At 30.7% G+C, this 21,680-nt stretch overlaps 3 protein-coding genes across 3 annotated transcripts; all 3 read left to right on the top strand.

Moving 5' to 3' along the window:
• The first annotated feature begins 4,894 nt into the window (after window positions 1-4,894).
• Window positions 4,895-7,598, top strand: LOC114423383 (glutamate decarboxylase 1-like). Its single transcript, XM_028390130.1, has 6 exons — window positions 4,895-5,180; window positions 5,313-5,517; window positions 5,670-6,085; window positions 6,176-6,429; window positions 6,553-6,605; window positions 6,883-7,598. Exons 1-6 carry the CDS (start codon window positions 5,095-5,097, stop codon window positions 7,348-7,350), a joined length of 1,482 nt encoding a protein of 493 aa, XP_028245931.1. The 5' UTR covers window positions 4,895-5,094; the 3' UTR covers window positions 7,351-7,598.
• Window positions 7,599-13,674: 6,076 nt separating this feature from the next.
• Window positions 13,675-16,151, top strand: LOC114423902 (glutamate decarboxylase 1-like). The gene is made up of 6 exons (XM_028390812.1): window positions 13,675-13,855; window positions 14,023-14,227; window positions 14,352-14,767; window positions 14,886-15,139; window positions 15,236-15,288; window positions 15,401-16,151. The coding sequence occupies exons 1-6, from the start codon at window positions 13,770-13,772 to the stop codon at window positions 15,866-15,868; spliced, it is 1,482 nt and encodes a 493-aa protein (XP_028246613.1). The 5' UTR covers window positions 13,675-13,769; the 3' UTR covers window positions 15,869-16,151.
• Window positions 16,152-18,668: 2,517 nt separating this feature from the next.
• LOC114424358 (glutamate decarboxylase 1-like) lies at window positions 18,669-21,400 on the top strand. Its single transcript, XM_028391202.1, has 6 exons — window positions 18,669-18,829; window positions 19,095-19,299; window positions 19,415-19,830; window positions 19,921-20,174; window positions 20,284-20,336; window positions 20,622-21,400. The coding sequence occupies exons 1-6, from the start codon at window positions 18,744-18,746 to the stop codon at window positions 21,087-21,089; spliced, it is 1,482 nt and encodes a 493-aa protein (XP_028247003.1). The 5' UTR covers window positions 18,669-18,743; the 3' UTR covers window positions 21,090-21,400.
• The last annotated feature ends 280 nt before the right edge of the window (window positions 21,401-21,680 follow it).

Genomic DNA, 21,680 nt, shown 5'->3' with positions numbered 1-21,680 from the left:
TGTTATATTAGATAGTCTTGTAAGTATATAATTTGAAGACTTCAAATACATAGAAATAGATTATGATCTAATAACATATCAGACTTAACTTTTATTATTTGTATTTATTTACATCTAATTAAAATCATGATTTATGTTTAAAATATAAATGCTTTTTGGAAGAGAAATCCAAAATAGATTAGTTCAAATATTATTAAGAGAATAATTGTTGTTAGACTCAAATTCAACAATGTTGGTCTAGTGCAAAATTAGTTTAATTTAAATTATTTTAAATAAAACATTATTTTTTATTAGTTTTGTATATAAATCTAAAGTTGAAATTTTTCTCCAAACAAATCCTATACCCAAAACAAGCGAATTGTCCCGACGAAAATTCATCCCTTATTCTAATGAGAATAACTTCATATCAATACTAAAGACAAGAAAAAAAAAGTCAAATTCTCGACACTTGCCTGTCTCGTGGAGCCAAATGCCCCCATTTTACGTTTACACTTTCCAAAACTTTACCCGTTCTTAAAAAGAAAAACGTTTTAGTATTAAACTGAAGAATATTTCCATTCAAGTTGTGTCATTGTGTCAGACAAAAAAAGTAATTCCATCTTCCACTGAAACGCTTTCACTTGGATATATTAATTAATCATATTCAGTGAATTATTCTTATTCATATTAATTAAAGAGACCAAATGAGTCAAAATGTAAGGTTGAAGCGTGTGAACGTTGATCGACGATCGTTTCGCCTTATTCTGCTGAACTTTTCATTGTAAAAGGCTACCTTAAAGACATGAATATAGCTCGCCATACCTGCTTGGCTTGAATAGCCATTGCCCATTGGGTCAATGGCTTGCGCAAAAAATGTATATTTTGAATTCAATAGATATAATATAACACCCTTAAGGGTCAAAATAATTTTTATGCATTGTGACCCATTCTAACACAATTTTCAATATAAAAATTATGATTAAGTTTGGTTTAATTAAATATTTTAAAAACATTAAAAAATTGATTATATTTTAGGTCTCATGGTATCTTTTGGTTAATAGTTAGAGATTAAGTTATCAAAATACTATTAGTTTTACTTATTTGATTGTGAAAAGATAAATAGAATAAATAAAAAAAAGAGATAATTTAAAAAAGAAAAATATAATATAAATAAAATTAAATGTTGGATTTTTTGGTTAAAGAAAAATAGATGAGAAATCCAGTGAAAATGAAAAGAGAGAATTTAGTATAGTTTTAAAAAGACTTTTATACTCAATATATGTAAAAAAAATAAAAATGAAACATGTTGATTCAATGAGGACACAAATGTAAAAAATCCCCATTTGAAATGTTACTCATGTGATGCATCACTCATAAGACAATTTTTTTTGGGATCCATCTCTATTCAACTTAATTTTCTTAAATCACCCTAATTAAACTTTCTCTTCCTCCATCATCTCCAAATCAGGTCCACCATACATAGTATTAAAGGATTGATCTTTCAGATGATTAATTCATAAATAACTCTCTAAACAAATACCATTATTATATACATAATGAGGATCAAACTCTTTAATTGCATACTTAAGTCATTTTCAATGCAGTTGCTTACAAGACTTGTTTCATGTTACCAACGTTGCCTAACAAAATTTATCATTTTAATAGATGACATTGGATTGTTTATATTTTGTTAAGGAACATTACTTAACTTAAACAACTCTTATAAGCGATGATATAGAGATTACATAAACAACTCATCAATAAATAATTATGTATCCATATCAGATTATACATAGTCTAAGAACGCAGTTCAATACCAAATTTATCGGGACTTAGTCGATAAATATGAAAAGAAAATATATCAATCTATCGGAATTAGTGATGTAGCCACTTTTTCTGACATGCCAGAACTCTGTTTATCCTTAAAATCTTGATTAACTTGCACGTGGGTTACTAATAATCAGATTTTAAAACTGGGAAAGAGTTGAAATTAAGAAATTAGGCATTCGATATTTGAATAGTCTTTTTTCAATTTGTTTATTGTATAAAATAATTTTTTAATTTTATAATAAGTGAATATTTGTTACTATATAAATTATATGATAATTTAAATTTATGATAAAAAAAAATTGAATATATAAATCATATTTTTAAATATTCAATATATATTTTAAATTGATTAAATACCACTTTGGATCTGTTTTTTTTAAAAAAAAATTAATCCCTCATCTTTTAAAAAATTAATTTCTATCCGTTATGTTTTTAAAATAGTTTATTTTGGTCCTTACCGTCACAATGTTAAAGAAAAACATTAAAATGGGATATTCTTCAAATTCAGAAATCAGGATTTCGTTTTGTTGGTTCTACATTCACAAAATAGGGTTACGCAATTGACTTTCATTCTCCTTCTATGGGCCATGGATACAAGTGCGTGCAGGTGTATAGGATGAATTATAAATTACTTACACTTATATACAAGTGCATGCAGCTATATATGATTCTATAACTTTTAATTCTATAATATTTTCTAAAAATTTATCATTAAATTAAAAGTTATTTTTACATAGATTACATATGCGGAATTTCATATTAATAAAAAAATTATTTGTTATCTCTTTCATATAAATTAAAATCAAAGTAATATATATATTTCAAAATACATTAAAATATGGATCATTTGATTATTTCTTGTTGTTCAATTTTGATAAAATTTAAGACAAACGATTTTGGTAATACATAGTTATAATTCAACATTTTATATCAAGTTATAAAAATAATGTAATAGTTGTCAAAGTAAATTAAAAACAACTAAGGGGATAAAATTATCACACATGATATGTGTGTTTTTTTTACAATGATATTGATACGAAGTATTCATCATAAAAAATTACTTTATTTTTTGTTGGAAACCATGAACGCACACAAAATATGTATTTCGATCCTTTGTCAGCATGATTTATTTCATTTTGAATCCTAGATCACTTGTTTAAAGAAACAAGTTTCTAACACTTATGCATGTTGTGTGTTTTGAATCTTTAGAGAGAAGCATCACTCAAGGAATTGTAAGTAAGTTTTTTTTACATTAATTAAAGGGTAAATATTCAGTTTGATTCCTAAAAGCGTGAGACGACAACAAATTAATCTTTAAAAAATAAAAAATTCAAATTTAATTTATGAATGTACAAAAAGTGTGAATGATTGATTTTGTTGTAAAATTTGTGAGACAATTTCATTATTAAATTATAATGTTCAAGAACTAATTTGACAATAAATTATATTATTTAGGACCAATTTAATATTAAGTTATAAAATTTAAGGATTAATTTCTCATTAAATTATTCATAAGACTAATTTATTAACTTTTTGGTCATTTGAGGATTAAGTTTAAATTTTTCATCTTTTAATAATTAATTTATCATTATTTCACATTTTTAAGGAATAAAATAGTATTTACAATACTCATGCCTGCGGCAAATTGAGAAAAATCGACCATGTTGAAATTATTATATGTAATTCTTAACATTCTTGATCCTTCTCTAAGTTCAATGCTTGACCTTGATGTACAGGTTGCTGTGTGACTTTTTTTGACTTTTCCAAAGACATTTTTTTCCTTGTTTCTGTCTTGCTTCTCATACATTTTTTTTTTTTCACGGCAGAAACGAAACCAAGTTCTTGTTTGTGTTTATGAATGAGGGACATAATTAATAAAGGAGGAAAATATTGCGTGCGAACGGAGATAATTAATAAACGTTAGATAAGCAAAATAGCAAAATATAATTCCCCATTTGTCCTCCGAAGATAATTTACCAGAAGCATTATATTAATTAACCACACAAAAAACAGAAGGATCATCAGAACCTTAATTAATTATATTTATTTTATCATAGTTGAATGATGGCCTATCGTTGCATGTATAGACAATATATGGATAAAGATAATACAATGAGAAAATGTAAGAGTGGCGGATTGCACGTTTGCAACAAAACCATGAGCTAGGAACACTCCACGTCTCCACCTTCTTCATTTCACCCAAATATAACAAATCTTGCCAAAACACTGAAGCTGCACATGTAAATGGCAAAAACTCCTTTCAAGTGAGAAAGTATATATTTAGAGTGTTAAATATATTTATTGTAGGATTATAATATCTCTAAATTCTTATTAAGTATATTAAGGGTAAGGGTGTTTTTGAATGTAGCATTAGTTTTTGTAAAATGATATATTTTAAAACAATTTTTTTTTCTCATAAACATCATATATATATCATTTTACAAAAACTAATTAAAATATATGACTTCATTCTATTTTTATTTAATATAAATACTTGTTAAATAATTTACACAAAATAACTAATGCGCTAGCTAGGTGCGTGATATTAATTTCTCCTGGTACGACGCCAGCCAACGGGTTATTTAACTCTTAAAGATAGAAAAAAAAAATAGAGTAGTGAGAAATAATATATGTTTTTATTTTTCGTTTTTTTTTGGTGGGTAGCAGGGACCTGCTTCTTGACAGTAGTAACCCGAGAACAATGCATTCGAAATACAAAATTTACAAAAATAATAATTTCGATATAATATCAGTTTACAATTCTTACAGCTAAGAACTCGTACGGGTTCCATTTGAGGATTTCAAACAACATGCACGCGTCAACACGGTCTTCCAAATGAATGCAAAGAATAAGTAACTAATTAAAATATATGACTTCATTTTTAATAAATAAATTATATATGGTTAAATAAAATGTTTGAAAATTTCTTTTCTGCGTAAGTATGTATAGAACAGAACCGGTAAGGTTGACCCAGAAATAAATATAACTTTATTATGTTGTCTCCTTTTCTAGAAAATTTAAAATAATAGTAGTAAGAAAAAGCGAAAGTTATGAACGCAGATTCAAAGTCGATCTGCTGTTTTGTAATTAATTAATGCCGAGAAAATTCTGGAGCCAAGAACGATTCTTCCTCCTTCTATCTTTCCGACCATCACCACGTATAAATACCACTACTTTCCTCTTCATCCAAAATCCAAACAAAGCTAAAAACAAACACACTTATTCTTTCTTTCTTTCTTGTCTTTAAGGTCAACAACATAGTTATAGCACAAACTTAATTCACCATGGTTTTTCCAAAACCCTCTTCTGAGTCTGACCTCTTTCTTTGTTCCAACTTTGCTTCTCGCTATGCCAGGGACTCTCTTCCCAGGTTTTATATCTATCATTGGCTCTTCCTTTTATTATATATGTTCATCGAATGTTAATGTCTTATATACTCTTTCATTTGATTTTCTTTCTGGGGGGTGGTAATTATTAATGAAGTGTTGTTTTGGTGATGCAGGTTCAGCATGCCAGAGAACTCCATGCCTAAGGAGGCTGCGTACCAAAACATTCACGATGAGTTGCAGCTTGATGCAATTCCAAAGCTGAACTTGGCTTCTTTTGTGACCACTTCCATGGAAGAAGAGTGCAACAAACTCATCATGGAATCCATCAACAAGAACTATGTTGACATGGACGAGTATCCTGCCACCACTGACCTTCACGTACATTCTCATATTCTTCTCATAGCCATACAAGAACGAAATTCCATTTCAATCTTAACATTTTAGAATATCAAACAGATGTTATTTTTAGTGTTTGACTCTGTCACTATTTTTTTTTTCCTTCTCTCTGGTGTTGCACCATTTTGGAACAGAATCGATGTGTGAACATGATAGCACGTATGTTCCATGCTGAGATCGGAGAAAATGAGAATGCAACTGGAGCAGGAACAGTTGGATCATCAGAGGCCATAATGCTGGCAGGGCTTGCATTCAAGAAGAAGTGGCAGAACAAGCGCAAGGCAGAGGGAAAGCCTTATGATAAGCCAAATTTGGTGACTGGTTCCAATGTGCAAGTATGTTGGGAGAAATTTGCAAGGTATTTTGAGGTGGAGTTGAGGGAAGTGGAGGTCAGAGAAGGCTATTATGTCATGGACCCTGCCAAAGCCGTTGAACTTGTTGATGAGAACACTATTTGTGTGGCTGCAATCTTGGGTTCAACTTACAATGGAGAGTTCGAAGATGTCAAGCTTTTAAATGACCTGTTGCTAGAAAAAAACAAGCAAACTGGGTAATGAATTGATATTCCACTAATTCAAATATTTTTACTGGGCTTTCCTTTACCTTGTACTAATTGCTTTACTTGTCACATCAATGATAGATGGGATACGCCTATTCACGTGGATGCTGCAAGTGGTGGGTTTATTGCTCCATTCCTATATCCAGAGCTAGAATGGGATTTCAGACTCCCATTGGTGAAGAGCATAAATGTTAGTGGCCACAAGTATGGGCTTGTTTATGCTGGCATTGGTTGGGTTATTTGGAGGACCAAGGATGACTTGCCAGAAGACCTTGTCTTCCATATTAACTACCTTGGAGCTGACCAACCCACCTTCACCCTCAATTTCTCTAAAGGTGATTTGATTCATTACAAACTATATATGTATTTCTTGATCCTTGATTACCTACATAATTATACCATATAGTTAATTACCTTATCATAGTAGCCTAACTATAAATTTGATTTGGTACTTGCAGGTTCTAGTCAGATCATTGCTCAATATTATCAGCTAATTCGCCTTGGCCATGAGGTGAGCTCCTAGTTAAATGATAACATTTCTTATTGGATTGACACTCCCTTCCCCTTTCCCTCATTGTGATTTATTTTCATATTCAATAACAATGCATCTTCAATCACAACTATATATCTAATAAATGACCACATTTAACTATAAAATAGCCAGCGATCACTATGATCCAAGTGAAATATCAAAATTGGAAGGAATATATGCTCAACCATTTTTTTTCCTAAGAAACATTTATTGAACTTGAATATACCCTTACCTGGCCTATTATTGGACTTACTAGGGATACCGTAGCATAATGGAGAACTGCAGAGACAATGCAATGGTGCTGAAGGAAAGTTTGGAGAAGAGTGGACACTTTAACATACTCTCAAAAGACAATGGTGTTCCTGTTGTGGCATTTTCTCTAAAGGACAGAAGCCAGTACGATGAGTACAAGATATCAGAGATGTTGCGTCGCCACGGTTGGATTGTGCCGGCATATCCAATGCCACCAGCTGCTCAACACATCAATGTGCTCCGTGTGGTCATCAGGGCTGAGTTTTCACGCACCCTTGCTGAACGCCTTGTGTTTGACATATACAATGTGCTGCATGAACTTGAAAAGCTACATCCCCCCAAAGTGACCAACTTCATTAAGGAAGAAAACAAGGCCTTGGTTGAAACTGGTGTCAAGAAAACTGCATTGGATGCACATAGGGAAATCATTGCTCAAGAATCAAACAAGCGTCAGAAAATTATGGCTGCCTAACTCACTATGTCAACTAAACAAGGAGCCAGAGCCTTCGCCATATTTGTTCTAACTCCATTCAAAATCCACCCTTAACTATATTCACTTTATTCTTTTCCTAATATTTTGGGCAAGTCAATTAGCTAGCTTTAGTTTGTTTTCCTATGATTTGATGTCAATTGAGATATGTAATTCAACATTGATGTATTATTTTTAAATGTTTCACCACATTGATTTTGTAGTGAAAGTTCAGTTTTTGTTTGTTACTATTAAGTGCATATATATGTGTGGGTGGGTGGGTTAGCAGTTTAACATGTGGGTCAATAATTGACTTAATTTGATCCGGTATATATTAAAAATTTAAAATTATATATGTATCTATTATATATAAATATATAACTAATGTTATTTGTGATCGATCTAATAATGGAATCGGTCCCGGTTAAGCTATTGACTGGTTAGTCCTGGTTGGACCAATCCGACTGACCGGATCCAATTGAATTTCACAACTAAGAAAAAGAAGAAGAAAATGTGAAGAAGAAAAAGAATTTATAACATGAAAACATGACAATACAAATCAACAAAAGAAAGAGAAAAAAAATTACATGCACAGATTGCACAGTATTAATACAAAGAAAAGGTGAGAGAAACAAAAGAACACAAGGGAAAAAATTAAAAAAATCCATAAAGCTCATGTGATGTAGCTTAGGTTGATGGAAAAGATGAGGGTTTTAATGATTCATAAGAATAATAATACCGAAAAGTTGAGATAGAGTTCAACCACTGGTTGATTTAAGAGAATATCAAGGGTTGAGAAAATGAGAAAATCTCAATCTTTAATTCAATAATATTTTTTTTTCTTTGAGAACATATGTTTTCTCTACATATAAGAAAAAATAAAATATTATATATTTCTAATATTACTAATTAATTTATTCTTACATTAATGCTATAAATATGATATATATATATATATGTCATATCTTTATTAAAAAGAAAAAAATATTTATATTCTTAATTTTTTAATAAATCATACCCAATTTTGAAAGGAAACATTTTTAAGTGAATTTTTCATTTTGAACTTTATATAGATCCCATGGGAGGTATGTTGGATTTCAATCCTAGAGTCTTAACATCCTCTTTTTCACCTTGATTTCTTTTTAGCCTATGATTGCATCACACTTCTACATTAACATGACAACCAATAAGTCTTTGTTTGATTGAAATTAATCCCGATCCCTCTAAGAAAGATACCAAATTTGAGTTGTTGATGAAAAAATTAATTAAAAAGAAAAAATCACTAAAAATGATCAATTAGGTTTCACAATAAAGATTAATTAGTTATAAACAAACGATAAATACTTTACACTAATAATAAGATGATTGAAAAAAACACATAGCATACTTCATGGACAAAGATGAATAAAAATGAAAAAAGAGAGGAAAAGTCACCGAAAGAGAATGTGCATTAAATCAATGAAAAGGAAATAGAATAAAATAAGAATATTAATAGTGGCATGTAACAAAATAAATAAAAAAAAAAAACAAAAATGAAAAATTGAACTAATTTCTTAACGTACAATAACTGGTACAAATATCATAAGATCAATAGAGAAAAAGAAAAGCCAACCAACAGTTAGATATTAAAAAAAGATTAAATGTATTTTTGTTTCTAAACTTTTTTAAAAAAATTTCATTTTTACTCTCTAAATTAACATTTTAATGTTTTTAATCCTTACACTTTTCTTTTGATATAAGTACACGAAATGATATGCATTTTTTTTCCAGATGGTCTAAAAAGTTCTCTATATTTAGAGAAGTTTTTTAAGACAACTAGAAAGTCCATCCATGTGCGGATTCCTTTTATATTTTGGTATGATAGAAAAATATCTTATCGAGAGAGAATATTTATGTGTTCACATTATGAAGAGTTTTTTATATATATTATTATTCAATTATAAATTGACATGCATGTAAGATAGTTAAATTTTATAATTTTTATAATACCTTTCTTAAAAATCATATCTATTAGGATTTGTGATTTGGTTGTGTGTAAGTGAATAAAAATAAACTCAAAGAAAAATGTTTTCTCAGTGAAACAATATCGAGTAATTTTATTCAAGTTAAGTTGTGCGAGACAAAATTAAAGACGTAGTTGTAGTTCCATCTTCCACTGAAACGCTGGCACTTTTGTATGTTAAGTTGTTCGCCATATTTCATGTTCATATTAATGAGCCAAAACAAGTCAAAATGTAAGGTCGAGGCGTGTGAACGTTGATCATTTCACCATATTTTGCAGAATTTTTCTTTGTTAAGGGGCTATCTACCTTAAAGACATCATGAACAGCCATTTGGTCAATGGTTTGCAAAAGATGTACATTTATTTGTTTTGTTTAACTACACGCTGATGTATAAAAAAAATACTACTACTTTGTTTACCTACACGCTACAATACTATTCTTGCAGTTAAAGCTCAAACGAGACCGAAGCCATGTTTTGAATTCAATAGATATAATACCTTTCCTTATAATAAAGGTCAAAATTATTTTTATGCATTAATTTTGGCACACAAAACACCAATTCCGATATAATACTTATGATTAAAATTATTTTAATTGAATATTTTAATCGTATTTAATAGTTTAAATTTATTTATTTTTAACAAAATTTAAAACAAATAAACTATGAATCCATTTGTTTCAGGATTAAAATAAATTTTATACACTATATTGTATGGTATGATATAGAATTTAAGTTTAATTTATACATATTAACAAGTTAAAATCAATGTTATCAAAATTAACTTTGCTAAAATATGAAAAGGATTCAAAGCTTATTGTTAAGAGAATATATAATCTAATAACGCGGCTCAGTACCAAATTTATTGATTTAGTCCATGTAAAAAAAAATAAAAATCAGTGGAGTTAATAAGCAAGGACGAGTGCAGGATCTCCAAAATCACAAACACAGTTAACCTATTTATTTATTAGCCACTTCTTTTGACATGTCGATCACGACCCGTTAACCCTTGACCGACTTGCTTAATAAAGGAACATTAGCCAGGTTTTAAGATTTGGGACCACAGTTCAAATTAATAAAAGTTTTTTTTAAAGGTGAAATTAATAAAAGATACGCATTCCTGATTTGAATTTTCTAATTTTTTAACAATGATTTTAGTTTGCTAATAGCAACGTGAATACTTTCAAATTGTGACTGTAACAAATCCAAACTTAGCCAATAATTCGGAGCGGTGTAGGAAATCAAAATAGTGGATAAATACCAAAGTCTAACAATTTGGACAATTAAAACAACTGATAAAGTAAATAAAATTACATAAGGAAGATTGTAACTATTCAAATTTGGACAATTAAACATACATATCTTTATTTCTTAAAATATGACTTTTTTTAATGTTAATCCTTATAAAGTTTTACTTATTTTTAATCCTTATGAAATTTGCATAGTTTTAGTCCTTCACAAAAGACTAAAATCACATCATTTTTTTGTTAAACATAAAAATAAATTTTTAATAAGGAAAGAAAAAAAAAACATATTTTCAAGGACAACATGATATTAATGTTTTAAAAAATAATTACGTACACACCTATACATATATAAAAATTTCCATATTTCCATATGTGAAATTAAATAAAACAACAGAGAGGGGAATAAAATTATCGAACACATGTTATTTATTTTTAACCAGAGAATAGCACCACCCAAAGAATTTTACCAAAGTATTTTGGTTACACTTGATATTTGATGAAGATAGTTATGTCTGGCAGCCCCGTTGCATAATGAGAAAATCAGACCACCTAGAATAGAAGTAATTGTCCGAAATTCTTAAGGAATTTGATTCTTACTTGTCTAAGTTCATTGTTTGACCTTCATACATATACAGGGTTTCTTTCTGACTTTTCCGAAGACTTTTTTTCCCTGGTGTTTCTCTTGCTCTTCTCATACACTTTTGTTCCTTTTTATACGGCAGAAAGAAACCAAGATATATTGTTCATAGTTTTGAACAAGGGACACGATAAAAATGAAAAACATTGCGTGAACAAAAGCAAAAGAGCAAAACCCACATTCGCCTCCCGAAGATAAATTAAAATCGATATTTTAAAAATAGAAGCATCATCATTACCTTAATTTTTATTTTTTTTACCATAATAGAATTTGATACTCGTTTATTTAAACTAACAACAAAGTTATACGTTTGCAACAAAACCTTGGGCTAGGAGCTAGGAATTAGGAAGTAGGAACAATCCACCTTCTTTACTTAACCAATAATAAATATACCGATTCTTAAATTGCCAAAACTGAATCTGCACATGTAAATGAGAAAAAACTCTTTGAAAGTGAGAAATGTTTATTATTGGATTAAATTAAAATATTTATAAACTTATCCTAACTTGGTTAAAAATAACCACATTTTTAGTTTGGTCAATGAGTAACCTTTACCTAGTTACCTCCCCTAGCTTGAAATGAGTCACTTACTGCTGGCGGATTCCATGGGCCTCTGCTGTTTCTGTTTCTGTTTTTCCCTTTCCATAGGTTATGTTGATATTTAATTACTTAGAATCAACTTGAGTACATTTTTTGTTAAGTATTTATGAGAAAATAAAATAAAATATTTTTCTTAAATTAAAATCAACTTATATATCTCAGTTCATGAAATACTCAAGTGAATAATTTTTTTAAAAATAAAGTACATAAATTAATTATAACTTACCAAAAAAAATTAATTTATTTTACTTAATTTATTCTATTTTATTTTGATATGAATACTTGTTAAATAATTTGCGGAAACTGACGTTTAATTAAACTAGTTAATGCGCAAGCTAGGTGTGATATTAATTTCTCCGTGGACGACGCCAGTCCCGTATGGGTTTCGAATGGACGGCAACTAAAGTTCATTCACATACATATATGCCCATGCATTTGATTTATCTAAGTCTCTACCCCGAAAAAACTAAATTGAATTTTTCTTCATATCGTAGGCCTAGGTTATTGATTACAAACCTCTGCAGCCTTGAATAAATACAGACAAATTAAAATATTTAACTTAAATATAATTTTAAGTTTGTGTTCTTAATTTTTCTAATTTTCCTGTTTAGTTATGGTAAATATCTAATATTTTTATTAAATATTACTCCCTTCTATAAAGTTATAAGAATTGGCTTTTTATTAAATAGGGATAAAATTTTATCTAATTTTTTAATCGGAGGTATATTTTAAAAAATTACCCAAAATGAATAAGGCGTAACACTTGTTACAACTTTTTATTATTTTTTTAAAATTTTTTTAACTGAAATCGTAAAATTATTTATGAGTTTAAATATATATATTTTTTTACGACGTAAATTTTATTTTTTAACTGAAGTCGTAAAATTATTTACAATTTTAATAATTTATGATTTTTTATTTTATGACTTTAAAGTCGAAAAATCTTTTTAAAAGTTTACAACTTTGAAGTCGTAAACTTGTTTTTTTTTAATTTTTGTTTTAAATTTATAATTATTTATGATTTTATTTTTATTTTAAATAAAAAAATTAAAAAATATATTTAAATATAATAAATAATATTAAATTGACTTGTTTATTAGTATATTTTATTTTATTTTATTTAATATGTTATTAATTTATTTTAATATTTTATTATTTAAAACTATATTTTTAATATAATTTAATTTAAATATTTTTTATTTAAAATTAAAATAATCTATCAATAAAAATTAGAAACAACATAACTAATACATTAATATAAAATGCACAGTACAATCATAAAAAATTAAAATAAATTAATAACATATCAAATAAAATCATAAAAAATATATTAATAAATAAGTCAAGTTAATATTATTTATTATATATTTAAATATATAATTTTTAATTTTTTATTTAAAATAAAAATAAAACGGTAAACAATTGTAAATTTAAAACAAAAACTAAAAAAAAAAACAAGTTTAAGAATTCAACGTAGTAAACCTTTAAAAAATTAAAAAGAAAGTTTTTCGACCTTAAAGTCGTAAAATCAAAAAAAAAATATATCGTAAATTACTGTAAAAAAAAGTTTACTACTTTAAAATTGTAAAAAGAAATATTTGAACTGAGATTGTAAATAATTTTGTTACATTGTCTCCATTTTTTTTCTAGAAAATGAAAATAATAAGAAAAACGCGAAAATTATTATGAACGCAGTTTCAAAGTCTTGTCTTGTATACGTAGTTGACTAATACAAAGAAAATTCGCAAGCCAAGAACGATTCTCCCCTTCTCAGTTCTCACCATTCAACAACCTATAAATACCACAACCTCCCTCTGCACCCCTCATCATCAACACATCCAAACAAAGCCTAAAACAAACACCTTAAACTACCACCTATTCTTTCTTTGCTGTCTTTAAGATTCAGCAACATAGTTATAACATACACTTAATTCACCATGGTTTTTCCAAAACCCGCTTCTGAGTCTGATCTCTTTCTTCATTCCAACTTTGCTTCTCGTTATGCCAGGGACTCTCTTCCCAGGTTTATATTTACATTTTGCTTCTCATTTTCCCTTCTTCATCATGCCTCTTCCTTTTGTTATGTCCATTGAATGTAATTTATCTTATTTGACTTCAACATAGTATTATTTAATTTGATTTTCTTTGTGAGAGGTAATTAATCAATGAAGTGTTGTTTTGGTGATGCAGGTTCAGCATACCCGAGGACTCCATGCCAAAGGAGGCTGCGTATCAGAACATACACGATGAGTTGCAGCTTGATGCAATTCCAAAGCTGAACTTGGCTTCCTTTGTGACAACTTCCATGGAAGAAGAGTGCAACAAGCTCATCATGGAATCGATAAACAAGAACTATGTCGACATGGACGAATATCCTATCACCACTGACCTTCACGTACGTTCTCATAATGAATTATTTTTATGATTTATGAAATATAAGAGATGGTATTATTTTTGGTGATTGAACCCCACATTAATTTTTTCCCCACCTTATTTTATGTTGTATTTTTTGGAAACAGAATCGGTGCGTGAACATGATAGCACGTTTATTCCATGCTGAAATTGGAGAAAATGAGAATGCAACTGGAGCAGGAACCGTTGGATCATCTGAGGCCATAATGCTGGCAGGGCTTGCATTCAAGAAGAAGTGGCAGAACAAGCGCAAGGAAGAGGGAAAGCCTTATGATAAGCCAAATTTGGTGACTGGTTCCAACGTGCAGGTATGTTGGGAGAAATTTGCGAGGTATTTTGAAGTGGAGTTGAGAGAAGTGGAGGTGAGGGAAGGCTACTACGTGATGGACCCTGCCAAAGCAGTTGAAATGGTTGATGAGAACACTATTTGTGTGGCTGCAATCTTGGGTTCAACTTACAATGGAGAGTTCGAAGATGTCAAGCTCCTAAATGACCTATTGCTAGAAAAAAACAAGCAAACTGGGTAAGTAAATTAATGTACCACTAATTACCTCTCTATTCACTAATTCAACTATCTTCACTGTTCACTTAGCTTTTCATTGTCATGTACTAATTTGCTTTACTTGTCATATTATATATAGATGGGATACACCTATTCATGTGGATGCTGCAAGTGGTGGCTTTATTGCTCCATTCCTTTATCCAGAGTTAGAATGGGATTTTAGACTCCCATTGGTGAAGAGCATAAATGTTAGTGGCCACAAGTATGGGCTTGTTTATGCTGGCATTGGTTGGGTTATTTGGAGGACCAAGGATGACTTACCAGAAGACCTTGTCTTCCATATTAATTACCTTGGAGCTGACCAACCCACCTTCACCCTCAATTTCTCTAAAGGTGATTTGATTCATTACAAACTATGTACATTTCTTGATCCTTGATTAAATACCTTATCCTATAAGCCTAACTACAAATTTGATATGGCACTTGCAGGTTCTAGCCAGATCATTGCTCAATATTATCAGCTAATTCGTCTTGGCCAAGAGGTGAGCTTATACTTAAATAATAAGAATTCTAGTTTATTAATTGAACAATTTTTCCTAAGATACATTTGTTGAACTTGAAAATTCCCTAACCTTCTTATTGGACTTATTATAGGGGTACCGAAGCATAATGGAGAACTGCAGAGAAAATGCAATGGTGCTGAAGGAAGATTTGGAGAAAAGTGGTCACTTTAACATTCTCTCAAAAGACGATGGTGTTCCTGTGGTGGCATTTTCTCTCAAAGACAGAAGCCGGTACGATGAGTTCAAGATATCAGAGATGTTGCGCCGCCACGGTTGGATCGTGCCGGCGTATCCAATGCCACCTGCTGCTCAACACATCAATGTGCTCCGTGTGGTCATCAGGGCTGAGTTTTCACGCACCCTTGCTGAACGCCTTGCGTTTGACATACACAATGTGATGGATGAACTTGAAAAGTTGCATCCCCCCATAGTGACCAAAAACACAAAGGAAGAGAACAAGGCCATGGCTGAAAATGGGGTGAAGAACACTGCATTGGATGCACACAGGGAAATCATTGCTCAAGAATCCAACAAGCGTCAGAAAATCATGGCAGCTTAGTTAGGGGCTCTATCTAACTATGCTAATTAAATAAGGAGCCAGAGCCTTCATCACTATTTGTTCTAACTCCATCCAAAATCCATCCTTAACTATAGTTACTTTATTTGTTTCTGAAAATTTTGGGCTAATCATTTAGCGTATTCCACTATTTGTTTTTTTTTTCTTCCTATAATTTGATGTCAATTGAGATATGTAATTGACGATGATGTATTACATTTTGTTGTTAAAGTTATTGTTGCTGTCACTATTAACTATTAAGTGCATTTATCAGTGTTATTCCGAAGCAATACTCACCTATTTATATTTACTTTAAATTGTTAAATACTATTTTAAATGCAGTCTAATTGCCTCTGCCACCGTTGTTGTTTTTTTTTTTTTCTTAACCCGAGATAACTTTGTTTCAAAATAGTTAAGTTGATGTAAAATTTGAATAAACTCTCAAGGTAAGTTGTGATTATGGGACATGATGACTTTAAAATGGAACTTTTTTTTATATATAGATTTATACTGTATTATAAATGATTTATGGTGAATAATGTTTTTGAGATAATATAGCAATAATAAAATCTTATATAGTACTTATTAGGTGAAGTCATTTGAATTATATGACACATTCAACTCAATTAAAAATTAAAATTTCAAGAATATTATATATCAAGAGGTTTCTCTTAGTCGGCCTTTAATGTCCTTTTTGGTCTTTTTTTCCTCTTTTATACAAGAATAAAAATCATAAAAAAATATATCATAAACACTTATTATGCTATAAGACACATAAAAATAGAGAAATATAAATATTATATGATTTGTGATGTGATATAAAGAAAAAAAATAAAGATGTTAATCAAATATTTAAAATAAATTGATGTTTATGTATGATTGTTCAAAATCATCCTATCTATTATTCTTAGCTGTGCCACATAAGCCTTTTTATATAAGTCCAAATCATTGTTATAAATTTTTTATCTCTTTTCAATAAGTGAAGTCCTACATAAAGTAAAATTAAAAAAAGTAAGTACTATATAAGAGAGAAGAAGACTCAAATCTAAGTGGGTTAAGATATAATATCAATTTTTTTTATATGATTTACTTATGACTTATTTGTATTTAATGGTAAAATCAATTTTACGAAAGTTAATTTTTGATGAAACAAAGGATCCTCATTCAGATAATTTTTATTAGTCCATGTCAAAAAAATCAGTGGAGTTAGTAAGGAAGGACAAGTACAGGGTCTCCAAAACCACAAACACAATTAATGTATGTATTTACCATTGATTTAGCCACTTCTTTTGACATGATGTCACGACCCAGCTTAATCGACTTGCGCGTATTTGGGACCGGAGTTGAAATTAATAAGTTACGCAATAGTGATTTGAGTTGTCTAGTACGCATTAGATAATCTGGCGGATTTATGAGTAAATTTTTTCGTTAAATATTGTACGAAAATAAAATAATGAATCAAATCAATATTTTCATGAAAAATTAAATAAAATGATTTTTTAAAAAGTATAAAATATATAAATTTTAACTTGCAAAAAAAATATATTACTTTTTCAAAAATTATCTATTTGCTTTTCATATAAATTAACAAAAAATACTTGTTACATTTTTTTGGTGAAAAAAAATACTTGATACATAATTTACACAAACTGTTTCTTAAGTCCAAAAAAAAAAAATGAATACTACCAATTTCCACCAATTAATGCCTAGCAAGCTAGGTGTGATATTAATTTCTCCTGGGACGACGCCAGTCCCAGAGGGGTTTCGAATGGATATTGGCAACTGAAGTTCATTAATCCACATACATATGAAAATGCAGATGATTTATATAAACTATAAAGTCATAATATCTATTCCACAAAACCTTGATTGGATTTTTCTTCATATCGTATGTTACGGTAATGGATTACAATTTACAATCCTCTGCAGCATTGGAAAAATACAGAGGATTTCTGTATGCGTTTGGTTGAATTTTTATTTTTTTTTATAAAAAAATTGTATACGTTTCGAAAGAACTTAGATAAATGATGTTTTTTTAGTTGGAATTTTGTAAAGATAGAGATAGCTTGGTTGGCTAGTGTCCAAAGCAAATTAAGCCTTTTTTTTTATTTCTAGGCTCTGCTAGCTCCAAATGATATTGGAAATCCTACATTTATTAGGAAGTTCCCCCTACATCAAGACATATAACAAAAGGAAAATTTTTCATGCGAAGCTCCCTGCCAAGCTAATTAAGGAGTCACTATTATTGCCAAGACACACCTTTATGGACTACTGAAATATAATTAAACTTCAAATTTTTTACGTACATACACTTAAGTTACACTTCCTTAGAAACAAAAAGATTGAACTTTATCTTAGCTCTCACCAGCTTTAATAGAACTGTTAAAGTCAGGGAAATTGCCTCACCATCGATCCAACCCAGCTATATTCATCTTGGTTTGTAATATTTCCCTTCTAATTATATAAATTAATTTAATTCTTGTAGATATCAATCACTTATGTTTTTTCTCTTTTCTATCTCTATCAAGGTATAATTTTTCAGAAATAAAATACAATAATAACTTTCTTACTATGGCTATTTTTTTTTTCTTCTAGAAAACTAAAATTATCTGAAAAAAAGCGAAATTAATTAAGTCATGAAGGCAGTTTCAAAGTCTTGTGCCTTGTAATGTACGTAGTTAATTAATGCATAGATTAATCGCAAGCCAATAACGATTCTCCCCTTCTTACCAGCCTACCATCACCATTCACCACCTATAAATACCACAAACTTTCCTCTCCCACCATGACATCCAACCAAAGTTCAAAATAAACAAATTAATTATCGTAACATTTCTACCACCTTTTCCTTGTAACATTAACGTACACACACTTAACCATGGTTTTTCCAAGACCTCCTTCTGAGTCTGACCTCTTTCTTCATTCCAACTTTGCTTCTCGCTATGCCAGAGACTCTCTTCCCAGGTATATATATATATATATTGCTTTTCATTCTTCTTAATTATGGCTCGTTGGCTCTTCCATTTTTTATATGTTCATTGAATATCGATGTTTATCTTTTTTTATGGACAAATATTAGTTATTCATTGTTAGTTTTTTATTAGTAGGGAACCCACAATCTTTCTCTCATTCTTTTTTCCGTTAATCCCCAAACCATCTCATATCTCTGTATCGATATTTATGTTAGACTTCATTTTCTGATAAACGAAGTGTTGTTATGGTGATGCAGGTTCAGCATGCCCGAGGACTCCATGCCAAAGGAAGCTGCGTACCAGAACATACATGATGAGTTGCAGCTTGATGCAATTCCAAAGCTGAACTTGGCTTCGTTTGTGACCACTTCCATGGAAGAAGAGTGCAACAAACTAATCATGGAGTCCATCAACAAGAACTATGTTGACATGGACGAGTATCCTATCACCACTGACCTTCACGTACGTTCTCATAATTAATATTTTTTCCTATTGAATATTTATATTTTTTGGTGTTTGACTTTAATCCCTATCACTAACATTTTTCTTTCTCTGGTTTTGTACCTTTCGAAAACAGAACCGGTGTCTGAACATGATAGCACGTATGTTCCATGCTGAAACTGGAGAAAATGAGAATGCAATTGGAGCAGGAACAGTTGGATCATCAGAGGCCATAATGCTGGCAGGGCTTGCATTCAAGAAGAAGTGGCAGAACAAGCGCAAGGCAGAGGGAAAGCCTTATGATAAGCCAAATTTGGTGACTGGTTCCAATGTGCAAGTATGTTGGGAGAAATTTGCAAGGTATTTTGAGGTGGAGTTGAGGGAAGTGGAGGTCAGAGAAGGCTATTATGTCATGGACCCTGCCAAAGCCGTTGAACTTGTTGATGAGAACACTATTTGTGTGGCTGCAATCTTGGGTTCAACTTACAATGGAGAGTTCGAAGATGTCAAGCTTTTAAATGACCTGTTGCTAGAAAAAAACAAGCAAACTGGGTAATGAATTGATATTCCACTAATTCAAATATTTTGACTGGGCTTTCCTTTACCTTGTACTAATTGCTTTACTTGTCACATCAATGATAGATGGGATACGCCTATTCACGTGGATGCTGCAAGTGGTGGGTTTATTGCTCCATTCCTATATCCAGAGCTAGAATGGGATTTCAGACTCCCATTGGTGAAGAGCATAAATGTTAGTGGCCACAAGTATGGGCTTGTTTATGCTGGCATTGGTTGGGTTATTTGGAGGACCAAGGATGACTTGCCAGAAGACCTTGTCTTCCATATTAACTACCTTGGAGCTGACCAACCCACCTTCACCCTCAATTTCTCTAAAGGTGATTTGACTATAATCTATGTATTTTTCTTTATCCTTGATTACCTACCTACTTATACTATATAGTTTCCTTATCCCTTAATCCTTAAAAATTGATTTGGCACTTGCAGGTTCTAGTCAGATCATTGCTCAATATTATCAGCTAATTCGCCTTGGCCAAGAGGTGAGCTTAAAGTTAAATAATAAGATTTCTAACTTATAGGATTTATTTACCCAATTATCCCCCTCCCCCCAACTATGATTTGATTTGTTTTCATAAGAACAATGTATCTTCAATCACAACTATACATTTAACCATAAAATAGCTAATTCCCAAACCATCACTATGATCTGAGTGAAGTTCATTCTTATCAAAATTGGCAACCACATGGCCAACCATTTTTTTTCCTAGGAAACATTTGTTAAACTTGAGTATACCCTTACTACCTTCTTACTGGACTTACTATAGGGGTACCGCAGCATAATGGAGAACTGCAGAGAAAATGCGATGGTGCTGAAAGAAGATTTAGAGAAGAGTGGACACTTTAACATACTCTCAAAAGACGATGGTGTTCCTGTGGTGGCATTTTCTCTCAAAGACAGAAGCCGGTACGATGAGTTCAAGATATCAGAGATGTTGCGCCGCCACGGTTGGATCGTGCCGGCATATCCAATGCCACCAGCTGCTCAACACATCAATGTGCTCCGTGTGGTCATCAGGGCTGAGTTTTCGCGCACCCTTGCTGAACGCCTTGTGCTTGACATACACAGTGTGCTAGATGAACTTGAAAAGGTACATCCCTCCAAAGTGACCAAAAACACAAAGGAAGAGAACAAGTTATTGGTTGAAAATGGGGTGAAGAACACCGCATTGGACGCACACAGTGAAATCATTGCTCAAGAATCCAACAAGCGTCAGAAAATCATGGTTGCCTAGCTTGGGAGCTCTATCTCATTATATACTAATTAAATAAGGAGACTTCACTGTGTGTTCTATTGGTAATAAATATCATAACCTTTTACGTCAAACCATCAATAATACAATAATACAACCAGAGTGGAAACATACCTGTTCCTATGGAATGTAATTTGAGGAAGAAATAATTGGATTGCTTAATCTTCCAAGTCTTAATACACAATGATAATAGAACTTCAGAAAAAGAAAGTTAATACTTATAACTCGGGGATATAACTCTTATATATAGCTGTATCTCTAGACGCTTATATCCATTTATATACTGTTATATCTATTATATATTTTTTATTTCTACTTTAGCCATCATAATAATGGAAAGAAGACTTATGGTATTTACCGCTACATAATTAGCTTCCCTCAGAACATGATTCCAAGCTAACTCGCCTTCATTACTGTGCACATCATGAATCTGTTTTGTCAAACTAAAACAAGAATGAGTGTTGCTGCAATTTCCTTCTAGAAGTTTAATTGCATTCAACGAGTCAGAGTCAACAGGAATCTTCCGAAAACCTCTAGAACTTGCAAGCAAGTTTATCTACACATTTTATAAAC

This window comes from Glycine soja, chromosome 8 (genome assembly GCF_004193775.1).
Source record: "Glycine soja cultivar W05 chromosome 8, ASM419377v2, whole genome shotgun sequence".
Taxonomy (NCBI): domain Eukaryota; kingdom Viridiplantae; phylum Streptophyta; class Magnoliopsida; order Fabales; family Fabaceae; genus Glycine; species Glycine soja.
This window is presented reverse-complemented; position numbering and strand designations above follow the sequence as displayed.